This window comes from Sylvia atricapilla, chromosome 2, assembly GCF_009819655.1.
Source record: "Sylvia atricapilla isolate bSylAtr1 chromosome 2, bSylAtr1.pri, whole genome shotgun sequence".
In the NCBI taxonomy this organism is placed as follows: Eukaryota; Metazoa; Chordata; class Aves; order Passeriformes; family Sylviidae; genus Sylvia; species Sylvia atricapilla.
The window spans coordinates 38217704-38230546 of NC_089141.1; the positions used below are offsets into that span (position 1 = coordinate 38217704).

At 34.3% G+C, this 12843-nt stretch overlaps 1 protein-coding gene across 1 annotated transcript in view; it reads left to right on the top strand.

The window, feature by feature from the left end:
* CNTN5 (contactin 5) overlaps nt 1-12843 on the top strand; it is a 605619-nt gene that overhangs the window by 362967 nt on the left and 229809 nt on the right. Inside the window, exon 4 of the mRNA XM_066312958.1 lies at nt 5925-6143. Within this exon, the coding sequence (XP_066169055.1) occupies nt 5925-6143 (219 nt within the window). The remainder of the gene's footprint in view (nt 1-5924; nt 6144-12843) is intronic.

The following is a 12843-nucleotide window of genomic DNA, read 5'->3' on the forward strand; positions in this document are numbered from 1 at the left end:
ATATGTACCATGATTGGGCTGAAAATATTATATGGAAAGCACCTGAAGAAATACTACAGTGAAGTATACCTAAAGATTGCCAAATAAAACCCACATAGGGGTCTTAGAGGACATGACAACAAATTACACCTAGTCAATAGCACCTCTCTTTCTGGGGGCAAAGATCACAAGGTATTTAGAAAAAGCTAATCCTTACATGGTATTTCTTGGGTGGCATGAAAGTAATGATGCCTTCAGCTATATACAGTGCTTGCTTTAACTCTTATTTTTAGGAAAAGCTGGCATAAAACTCCTTTATATGAGACAAACAGGAAGGAAAAATCCACATTGTTAAAGTGTCAGGCACACCTGTGGCCTTTAAGAGTTCAAAAACCAGAAGCAGTAGATGTTGAACTAGATGGAACATGCTAATTAATAAGTGTTGCTATTCTTTGGAGTTAATTTTTTCTTCAATATGATCATTAGAAGAAGCTTCAAAATATTTTATATTTTTTACTTTCAAAAACCACTATCATTACATAGCCTCAGTGAATTTAAAAAAAGATGCAAAGCAGTCACTAAACATAACAACTGTATTTGAAACCTATGCTATGGCAGAAACACACCCTAGTCCATTTCATTCTGTATATTACATTAGTATGCTTTGAAAGAGACAACATTAAGTGTTTCAATAGAAAAAACATGACAATAAACTCTAAGCATTTTTCTCAGTTCAAAACCACTTTACTTTGGACAAATGTTGTTCCATAATTGGAATATATTATTACTTTTATTATTTGTATTGCTGTAGTAGGAAGCATCCTCTAGTAGAAGGTGTTCTGTACTAAAAGTATATTTTGGTTGCTCTGGTGTATGTCATATGTTGGATGCAAATTGGGCATAAAATGAGTAATCTATTTGCTGAATTATGAGTATGAAGTCAAAGTAAGATGAAAAATAGATTGTTTTTTGAGTAGGAAAGGAAGCAATGACTAACTCTACAAAAACATTTATATTATTCAAAATAATTCCTCATAAAAATTCATGACATTTAAATTAGCTCTAAGAGTATAATATTCCAAAGATGTTGATTCAATTGCTAATAGCCGCTGGAAATATTCTTTACTATCTCTCAGTCAATGTTTTAAGTCTTCAGATCACTTCCTCTTTGTTATTTTAAAGGAAAATAAAATAGACCCCTAATTATTTTTTCCTTGTCTATAATATTCTATGTTCCTAAATTCAGTGCCTTGTATGACCAGATTTCTAAGACAAATTCTATAAAGTCAGAGGCAATTGTAGATTTTCAATTAAATTATGATTTATATTCCTTGAATCGTGGACTACTGAAAAGCTCAACAGTACAATTTTTGGATTGACGGTTTGCTTATTTTTTGCCAAAAACCTGGCAAAAACACTTTTTTCCCCAAAGAAAGATCACCTTGCATACATAACTTTTCTCCCTTTCTCATGCTATCATATCTGTGGTGAATAGGGCTGATCAAGATCACCAACATATTTTCCTTGAGAACTTCCAGCTTCTAAGTCGTCCCTCATTTCTTCTCTGGAAAACAATTCAAATGTCTTGATTTTTCACTCCTTTGCAGAAGAACCAAATATTTTTACCAGAGAAGACACAAATGAAGCTTTATTGATTTATTATGAGGGAACTGGAGAAAAGGAGGCTCTGGGGGGAGATTATCATTCTCTACAACTGCCAGAAAGGAGGTCAAAACAAAATCAGGTTCAGCCACTTCTCCCAGGCAACTAGTGACAGGACAAGAGGGCACAAACACAAGCTGCACCAGAGAATGTTCAGATTGGAACTAAAGAAGAATACCTTTACTGGAAGGGCAGTTAAGCACTGGCATGGGTTGTGCTGAAATCACTGTCTCTAGGGGTGCTCAAGAAATGACTAGTCACAGGACTTAGCAGAACAATCTAGTTGTCCTGCAATAGGTCAAATATTGGACTCGGTGATCTTGGGGGTCTTTTCCAACATTTATGAGTCTATAATGCTATGACTAAGAGAGATCTGAAAAATTGAAATGTTAGTTATTCATCTTACTTTGTTTTACATTCTGTGGCAAAAAGTAGCCATTTATTAAGACCATCTATCATACCACATGCCATTTTCCTCTTCTTTTCTACTGCCTATAAAGTGAGCCTAGCCTCACTACCATTCATGCAGATATCCAGAATCCAAATATTTAAAATAAAGTCTCCAGTGAAGGTTTCCATCTCATGGTTTGTTTGATTTTGATGATTTTGACAGTGCAATGTCAATAGACAATGTCAATAGACAGTGCAATGATATTGCATTGTCTATTGTCTCAAGTAATAAGTAGGATACAAGAGCAACTTTAGAATGAAATCTCTCTCAGATAAGGTGAACCACACCATGGTGGGAAATGCACAGAGGAAGATCAGATGCACAAACCAGTTTGTGAGAAGTCTACTGCCTTCCTTAAGTTTGGGGGGAGGGGTTGTGTGTGTTTAGTTTGTTGGCTTTTGGTGGAAGTTTTTTTTTTTGTGTATGTTTTTGGTTTTGCTGGGCTCTTCTGGGTTCCTTTTTTGTTACAGTTAATACAATTTAATCAGAAAAATATTATTTATTCCCATTTTACTGTATTATAATAGTGATCCTAGCTCTCATAGAAGATGACCTGGATAGACACCTTATCAACAGTGCTTCCTGCTATTCTTGCATCTCTCTCCCAGGTTATTGCCAAGCTACATGTCATTGAGTAGTTTGAGAGGAAACCAATGTGCATGCACAGACCAGGGCAGGAAGTATATTTCTGTTTAAAAACTTGAGGAGCAACACTGATATAATTCAGTTTATAGAATGAATGCATGTATTTCCATAAGCTTAGAAGACTGAAAACTTCCACTGAAACAATGTAATTAAAAGTTACAATGAAAAAAAAAATGGGTTATCATTCTTAGTGACATTTGATTAAACATGCTAGCTTGCAAAAATACACAAATGAAGGTCACATTTGCAAGTATTATAAGACAGTCTACATTTTAATTAGATAGTTGAGAAATGTCAATGAGTTAGTAACTGACCAGGAGTCACTATAGAAAAAAAGGAATAAAGGAAAACAAAACATCACACCAAACATCAGAACACTTTACTTTCTATAAAGTTCAAACATTACAAAGACAGTTTTCAAAGAAATTTTTGGGCCTATTCAGTGAATTTGCCTCATCACTTTTCTCTGTGTAAAGAAAGAATGCATTTTAGTCAAATTACTGTGTACCATTGTTCGAGCTTTATTGAGCTATGCTGTGCCTTTTAAAATAAGCTATGAAATATAGCAAGGTAGTATTTGTGGTTTATATTTGTAGCCATGGACTGTACCCAAGGAACTTGTGCAAACATTTGCTGTCTTGTGATCCCCTTTCCCTCAGAGTCAGTTTTCTTCCACAACAGCACACATGAAATAGAGTTTAACCTGACATAGATGTTACAAATTACAGGAATAAAATTCTTTTACATTATCTTGGGATTCATTTTCTTTCTAAAAGAAAAAAAATTTCAGTAATCAGTGGAAGACAGGTCCTTTATTACCTGAGGCATTGTTGTCTTAAGTCTGACCAACCTGACTGAATAGCAGCGTGTGCTGGAAATAATAAGAGATACATAAATAATTTATTGAGTTGATACAGATTCATTAAAAAATTACCAAAACTATTTCATATCAGTGTGCTGTTGAAAATCCATTAAGAAAATGTGCACTGAAAATTTAAAAGCAATAGTCTATCTTAAAAGAGTCATACCACTGCTAAGATTGTAATAAATCTGGTAGTTCTAGTTCAAAGAAATACAAAGGCTAATACAAATCACTGATTTTATTGTGGGTGGTTTCTAGTTGCTTGTAAATTGTAAAGTTCTATCTGTACCATTCAGTCTATATCTTCTGTACCTGTGTCTTCTTGCAGCTGAGGGAACCTTTGGATATTTCATCTCAAATACTTATTTCTCAGAATGAGGCTACGTAAAACATAATTTCATTGTGAAGTCAAGTACAGCAGCATTTTGGGAACTACCCATAGTAGTTTTGATGAAATTTCCCAAGGATTTTTAGGCTAGACTGGTAAAGTAAAAAAGCACATTAGAGAGTAATATCTATTCTCCAGCAGTTTAATTATGTACTTAAATAATGGAATATATAAATTTACTCTCCCAAATCTCAGAAGTCTAATCCAAACCAAATTAAAGGAATAATTTTACTGTAAATAGTACTGCAATAAAAATATATTCTAATTAAGGCACTGTAACTAGGCAGTTCCGAAGTCTAAATCTCTGAAGGTGAATGCTCGAATTAGGAAGTAGGTTTTGTTTTCAGATAAGTGTGTTTTCTGCTGTAGTTGTCAGTAACGATCACAGGCTACAGACTTTCAGTAAACAAAACAAGAAATATTTCCTTATGTATAATTTATTAACCATTTCCAGTTATGTTTTACAAGACAAACTTTACTCAGATACAGCATCCCGTGAGCATGACAGAGCGACTGGAGTCAGGGTGAAATTTCACATTGATCGCTAATCCCAGCCAAACCAAGCAATTATAGCATAGAAGGTCAGAAAACAGATTACATAACACTATCATTACTGCAGGACCTTTTCACCATGTCAAGTGACTTTTGTACCCTCGGCTTCTCTTTTGTCCCATGGTAGTTTGTGTTTATGCCATCTAAGATATTGTCGATTTTTCATTCTTTTTAACTCCGAAACTACCACTGCAGAAGTAGTGTTCACCACACCACTAGATAACAAAGAATTATATTTTTTTTTTTCTTTTTAACTGGGAGAAGAATTGCAGTCTTCTTAAACTTGACGAGGCAGCCTGGAACAACTTTATTTCACAAAATTTCCTACACAAAATATTTCAGCAAAAAAGAAGTCATCAGAACTATTTCAGTGTTGTTGAATTCGACTTACTAAAGTAGCTAATTGTGTTACATACATGAACAAACAGGAGAGTCATAGCCTAAAAATGACAAATGTGAAAATTATGTTCGGTCTTTAAATATTTATCACTAGCAGAGATGACACAACAGTGATCTTCTTTTCTTCCAGCCACTTCCAATTGTCCTCCAAAAGATCTGTTCCCTCATAAGCACTGGATTTGCAGTCTGAATCCCTTTGCTCATCGCTATGAATATATTTTTGAATATTCTTCTCACCTCCTTAATACTGTTGCATTTTCAGGACAACTGACTATGATACTTCTGCTTGTTGTGTTGCTGCAGGTCTTTAGTTATAGTTTTTAATCTATTATAATGTAATTTTTTTCTTTTATATTTGGCATTATACAGGGACTGAAAACTTGGGCATTATTCTTTATTTGTAAACACTAACATTTTAAATAGTCAGAAAAGACAAAAAAAGTTGAAAAACTTGAAGAGACGGCAGAGGAGGTGACTTTAGTCCATGTATGTTTTCGGGAAAGGCATATGTCCATACAGGTACTCCTGGCCTGTTTAGCTGTCCTGTTGATTTGCAGAGTAGTGTTGAATTGAGAGGCATATTGAGCTTCAGTCAGTGTTTCTGCATTGCAGATACAAAGTGAAGGAAGGCTGTGAAGGAAAGATGGTGGCTTGGCAGACACTTTTCAAATATGAGATAGAAATATCTGGTCATAGAAATAGAATTAAAAACATTGAAAACTCATGTTTCCATAAGTAAGAAATTTAATAACCAGCTGATTTTTGTGTTGTGGTGAAGCTGCAGGGAAATTTTCTTGGCACTTTATGCTGCTGCCCAATTCTTTTCAGAAGCTGAGTCTCATCAAGCCTGGGATGTTTCTGTCACTCCTTTTATAGATGAAACTTTTTTACTTTTCTACTGCTTAACTAAACATTCTTTTGAAAAGTGACAGATTTTGTCTCTATTCAGTATTCACTTCTTGTTGGTTTTTTGGATTTTTTTCCAGAATATTCAGAAGCTGTTCCTGGTCTTCCCACATCATATGCTGCTATCCTAAGAATCAAATCTGGTAGTTCATCTTTAACCTCATTTAATTCAAAGAACAGACCACGATTAAGTAGTCCTTCACTAGGAAGTGTGCCTTCACCAGGCTGGAGAGGAGCTGCACAGCATTATCACTCCCCAACAAACCTCTACCACTTTTCAGAGACCTTCAAACATGATGGTAAGTGTAGCTTCCCCTTCTGAAACTTGGAAATATTTTTCAAAATCACTGCTTATTTTTGCCAGCTTACTTCAGTATTTCTCAGACATAATTTTGAATTTTATTATATGTCACATGGTAGAAATAAAGTGCTTTAAGTTCTTCAGAACATCCCAAAAATCACTAGTTAAAATATCCTTTCTTAAAGATTCCTGTGCAGAATGGTTTTATGCAGGTGTTGCTACATGAAAATAGGAGACCAGTGATTTGAAATTCCATTACAGCACAATTTCATCTAGTAGTAAAATCTAAGCCACTTTTTATACACTTTTTTTAATTCCTTGGAGGTTTTTTTTTTATTTATTTAATCATGTATGCCAGTAATACAAATTAAACATGAAGAGTAAATCTTATAAAACTACTTTTTCCCTAAATTATCTATTCTGTGTAGTCAACTCTGTCATGTAGGTGCTATGCTTGTGCATGCTTGGCTAGAGTTTATCATGTTATAATGTGTCATTCACCTCTAAGAGCAACAATTCATAGTAAAAATACCTATTTTCCCATGTTTGGTAATATTTAAAAAGCCACATTTCTAATACCATTTCTTTAGTGACAATAATTACCTGAATTTCAGTCAAGAAAGATAGCCAGAAATTAAGAAAGGAAGGAAGGAGAGCGAGGTAGGGAGAGATTAGAGGATGCATAAGCATGTTGGTCTAAGGATGTAAAAGAGGAAAGAATCATGCTTAATACCTTGCAGTCAAATTCACAAAATAATATGAGTGTGATAACAGGTTACCTTTTCTCTCAGAAAAGTCTTTTTTTTCCCCAGAAAGTGTACTGCATGTACTGAAAGTTAATGGTGTATACATGTGGTTTGTGTAGAAAATGGTTTATATATGGGAATAAATATGTTGCCTGAATAGAGTTTGATCTAGAAAAGAAACAGTTTGATCCTGTCAGGAGATAAATTCTGTTTGATGCCATTTCTGGAATACGGGTATGTTTCTAACAGTTGTCCTTCCACTGCAATACTCTTTTAAGCAGTGACTAGAGTGAACTCAGTTTTTGCCCATTCACCAGACACTGATAGCTCCTCCAATGATAATGTTTTAAAAGAAAGTTAAATTTAATGTCCTTTATTAGAACTGTAGTCCATTATCCTGGTCTTCTACAGCACAAGTCCCTAAAGACTGAAGCAGAAAGCAAAAATTACAGACTATTTGAATAATATAGTACAAGCTAGAACTAGAAATCCTGGACATCTCCAGAAAGCATGGTGAGATCAAACCGCAGGGATGATCATCATACCATGGATACATGGATTATTTAGGTCAGCAGTCATGACTCTTCTCAAAACGCTGGGGCCACACTGCAGCTCAGCAGTTGAGATTCATCAGTTTTTCAGGAGCAGGTGAAAAACCACTGACTGGAAACAAATTACAAAAGCACCACACCTCATAAGGCCTAATGAATAAAGTATATGACCAAGGAGAGAAGAACACAGTTCTTCTAAAGACTACATAAAATAGTCTTAGGAGACTTATTTCACTTACAGATCTTGGTATATCCAGCTGTGTAGACACTTGTAGAAATAGGTAAATCTGAATCACCTGATGATGTTTTAAAAGCCCTTGACTAACTGAAGTGCCTGCATAGCATAAGTATAGGTATGAGACAATATTTAAAAAAGGTCAGCACTTGGCCAAGTAGGATAATCTGCATCATCTAAGAGGACTTGAGCACATCTGTTATGGGAGCTGAATGTAACTTTTTTCTGAATTTCTCTCAATTCTCTTAATAACTCAATGCCTGAAAAAATATCTTCGATATTTAGAAACTGAGAATAAGTGACAATTTAAATTATATGTCATTACACTTACTTATATCACTAAATTTTTTGATTTGGCCTCAAAGTTTATTTTTTTTTTCTTGTTTTGTGTGAGGCTTTTTTGTTTGTTTGTTGGTTTGTTTTTTTCCATTTTTATAGGGCTTGAAGATATTCTAGTTATGATCCTATAGCTGCTATGTGAGGATAGAGTTAAGTGGTTATGTTTACCAGCCAAGGCTTCCTAAATGAGGAAATGCTACAGCATCCTGTGGTAATGAGACACCACTGCTTAAAGTGAGATGACATTTTTTAAAAGGAGAGAAAACATGTTTTATATTATTATAATAGAGAATTTGCATAATTCAAACTACTAATATATGCCATAAATTCAGGAGTGAAGTTTGCCATAAAAAACATCCAAAAATACTTTTATTAGCTGCTGAATTATACCAGTTCTCAAGTGACTTCTCAAATGATTTCCCAGCAGACATGCTCAAACACCTGACATGGCTTGTAATAAAGGTCCTTTTATAGTGACTTGATGCTGCTTCATTTGCACTTTCAATTCAACATGTGTTTCCTGATAGCTTAAATTAAAAGAACTGTGCTCTAGCTCACTGCTGACTTTAAACTATCTGGATTTAGCATAAACATGCAGCTAAGGCAATGTGTTCCTTCTCTTCAAACTATGTATCAATGTGTAAAGTCATGACTAAAAAATGTGAATAGAAAGTATGAATTATTCATTAAATACTCTTGAAGAATCATAAAACTGCAAACATATTTTCTTACTGTTCCAAAAACTTTTGGAATTGCTGCAGTAAAGATAATTGAACTTAACCTTGAATAATGACTCTATCTTTCCATCTTTGGTTTGGCACATTTCACAAGAAAATGAAGAACAGAATCTGTGTTACAACTGAAAGTGTTTGAATCAATTAACCCCAAGATATCCAAGATCTGGATCTAATTTTTGTAAAATGAGAATTCCTGTTTCCCCATCACCTGCTAGATTCAGAATTTACCAGTCTGAATTACAGACACAAGCTACTACCTTTTTTTTCATTGCTAAAAATATTTGACAACATTGATTCATATGGCATGCAGTTTAGATACTGTAAGCTAAATTTAGAACAGGTTTGTTTCAGAACACAGAACAGAGAAAGCATTTTCAAGCAACAGTAAAATCTTGTATCGTCTTGCATAATAAGCAAATAAACACTTCAGAAAAGATAAATCTGAAAATATGAGAAAATAATTTAATCTTCTTTGTAGTATAAATTTAATAATGCATATACTGTACAGTGTTCTACCATGCAGCACACTAGAATCAATTTATATACCTCAAGGCATGTGTATCAGCCTCAGCTTACCTCAAAAGGAGTCTCAATGTTTCGCAGCTTTTAAGTTGATTGAAACACAGTTTAAAAATTAAAACTTTTTAGAAATGCATATGTTCCAAATATATATGTGTCTATATGTGTGTATATATATATATGTGTATATGTCTCTGCTTCTATATGTGCAAAATAATTACTTTAAATTTCAGCCACCTTTGTTAATTTTAAAATATGTTACACAGAGATTTAATCATTGGAACATATTTTGCCTTGATGAATTTATGGGCTTCTTTTTTATTATATTACAGGAAATTTTGAAAATACGTAATATTTTGACATATGATAGTGATATTAAAATGAATAGTAATTTTATTTCTTAGGTGTAAAGATGAAAGATTTTATCATAGGCCTACTTGTAAAATAAATATTAGTACTAAAGTGAATATATTTTTTCAGTGTTTAAACAAAAAACAAAATAGCTTCTAGCTTGTATCTGGGAAAAGTAATATGTTTCCATCTAAATGTGTGAATACACATCTAAAATATTTCTGAATATACTGAACAGGTTAAACTGTCTGGTTCTGTGATAACAAGTGTAATCCAATGATCTTTTAGAGTTATCAACTGAAGTTCATACCACAAGAACAAGTTGTAAACCAAGAAAGGAAAGAGAGAAATTCAAAGCTAGTGTTGATAATGAGAAGAATCATAGTGTGATCCACCTATACCAAAAAGAATCTTTCAATTTGTAGGACTAATCTAATATGAAACAGTTTTGGTTAATTTTAATTGCTTCTTCTTATATGCAGATTTCAGCAACATCTATAGTCTTATCAACATCAACTTCTTCAACCTTCTTAATGTGTCCTGAACACATTAATTCCTAGGTCATTGGGATCCAGTTTGGTCTGTGTTGTGTCAAATGCTGCAGGTACTCTTCTGGGTAGGACCTGTATGCAAAGTACAATCACCTGTATTTTAGGATGGAAGGTTTTTTAGTGATCCCTCATTTTAGGCTGCTTTAGAGGTTCTATCATTTTACATTCCTTGTGAAGCTTTTCTTTAGAAAATTCTTTCATCTTTACATGGGTTCAAGAAGTCTTTGAAACATGGGGGTAGAAAGTAGAGCAATAGGAAAACATTCTTCCTGGTGTTGTAAAAAGCGTTTCTAAAGGGACATGAGCAAAGGGAAGAAGACTTGAGGGAATACTTCCTTCCCCCACAATACAAAGGCTGCCTGAGCATATTCCCTCCCATAGCATGTCTGCTGTTTCTTCCCACCAGCAGCTCACACTGAGAAGATGGCTCCATGAATGATTAGACCAGTCATGTATCTAGGAGGGTACTTATTTAAGAACACATTTATAATAACCTAATTTCTTTTCTTCTTTATAAGTACAGTACTTAGAATTATCAGACACTAAAAGTAATAGTGCTGGTGTGCAGGAGTTTGACCAGGGTCATATTTCTTTCCTGCCCAAGTCTGTGTTCCCAAGGTTCCAGGAATTAGTCCATTTTCTCAGTGAATTAATTGATCTGGATTTTTATCAACAATGGTGGCAAGAAAGCAGTTGTTGAGGAATTATACTATTTCAGTTGCTACAGGATTTGAAGTACAGGAAACTTTATTCTCAGCTGCAGTTTGCTGTTATGATAACTGCATTGCCCAGCAAGAAGAACTAAAGAACATCTTTAAGATTTTTTTTCTTCATCAGTAGCTGAGAGAGAGAGAATGAAAGTAGGAAAGAATGTCTGTAAATAAGAGAGAGAAATTACACTTTGGCTAAAGTCTGAGTTACAGGATACTGATTCCAGTTTAAGTTCCCATGAGGATTTAAATACTTGGTATGAAGTCACATTTTCCAGAAATTTTCAAGTGCAGAAGTGCTGTAAGGAGAACACTGGCATTCAAAGAATATCAAAGCACCATGCTGAAGAATATTTAAGAATTTAAATGAGGGATTTTTCTTATATTTTGAATGTCTTCCATATCCTTGCCTTTCTGAATGATAACAGTTTAAATAGCAAATCCTAATAAGAGTACTTAGTGTTTTCAGTTGCCTAGGTTGAAAATGGCAGCATAAAACTTGTAAGGGAACCACAAGCTAGCTGTTGCACTGCTGATTGCAGTCCACACCTGTATTCCCAAGACTCTGTTCTAAATCACTGCTCTTAAATAAGATACTTAAAGCAACCAGCTTTATGTATCTTATTTAGTAAAAGCCACCATTAAGAACAGAAATATTTCCCTTGAGAAATTAGAATAGTAAATTGAAATATATGCGTGCTAGCATGTATGTTGAACATTCATTTAATTTCATATTCTTGATACGATAAAAAAAAAACAAAAAAAACAAAAAACAACAAAAAAAACCCCCAAAAGCTGTGGAGCTCAAATCCTGCCTTGTATACTCACAAAGGATTGTTTAAGAGCATGGGTCACAGTTAGCTAAACATGGGTGCAAAGAAATTTGATGTCTTTGGATCCCTGAAAGCATCAGAAAACAAAGGTGAGTATAAAAGAGTGTTTGTGTGTAAATATACAGCTTATATATCCATCCATAAAAAGTTATATATAAATATAATAAGAAAATGAGGGCAATAAGGATACAGCTGGGGATATTTTCCCAAAAAGACCACACAAAGCAGATGAACTAGCCAATGGTTCATTAACCAGAAAGTTTTATTTCAAGATCACACAGAGGGGTTGGGTTGCTCCCATTTCTGTGCTTGAGGGGAGCCTGTAGCTGTCTGTGGGACCATGCTGTGCTGCAGACTGGGGCCAGAGGTGCCTCCTTGTCCTAAGGTCAATGTCTTAGTCAAAAGCTGCAGAAATGTCTGTCTGAGCAGCTTAGGGAGAGGATGAGAGTGTCCCATGGTCTGGTCCTGCACCTAGGCTTGCATCTCTTTTCTTTTTTTCCAGCAGTCCTAGATTGTGATACTGTATTTTATCTACAGAGTCCCTCCTATGGAGAAGATAAAATCATTAATCTTCATTAATATACACCCTGTCCATATGCCTACTAATTTGCATGAAATAACACTTAAATCTAAAGCCATGATTTACATTTGTTATCCTTAATTAATTCTTGGTTTTGCTAAACTCTAGCTCAATGTCAGTTCTGTTTATCTACACGTACATTCATTAGTATTTTCTTTTGCAAGTAGCAGGTGACCAAATTATAAGAAACAATCCACACACTGTATTTGCATCAACAAATTTTCTTTTCTTAAAATAAGTTTTGCCAGCTGAATCCATTTCTCCCATGGCAATTTGAAGATGCACTTCTCAAAATTTGTGACTGGAGTTGTTTTAACTTCAATAATACCAGTAAATATCAGAAATCATTTTTTTTGGTTATTTTGTTTGTAATTTTTTTTTTGAATAGCACAGATATTTGTTCCAGAACACACATTTCTGCCTATAAACTCAAGCGAAGTAATGTACCTACACAGTAAATAAATATGCAAAACAGCAATCCACATTCCTCTACGCAGTCCTACAAGCAGGGCTAATAAACTGGAAAATTATGGGAAAGAGAAACTA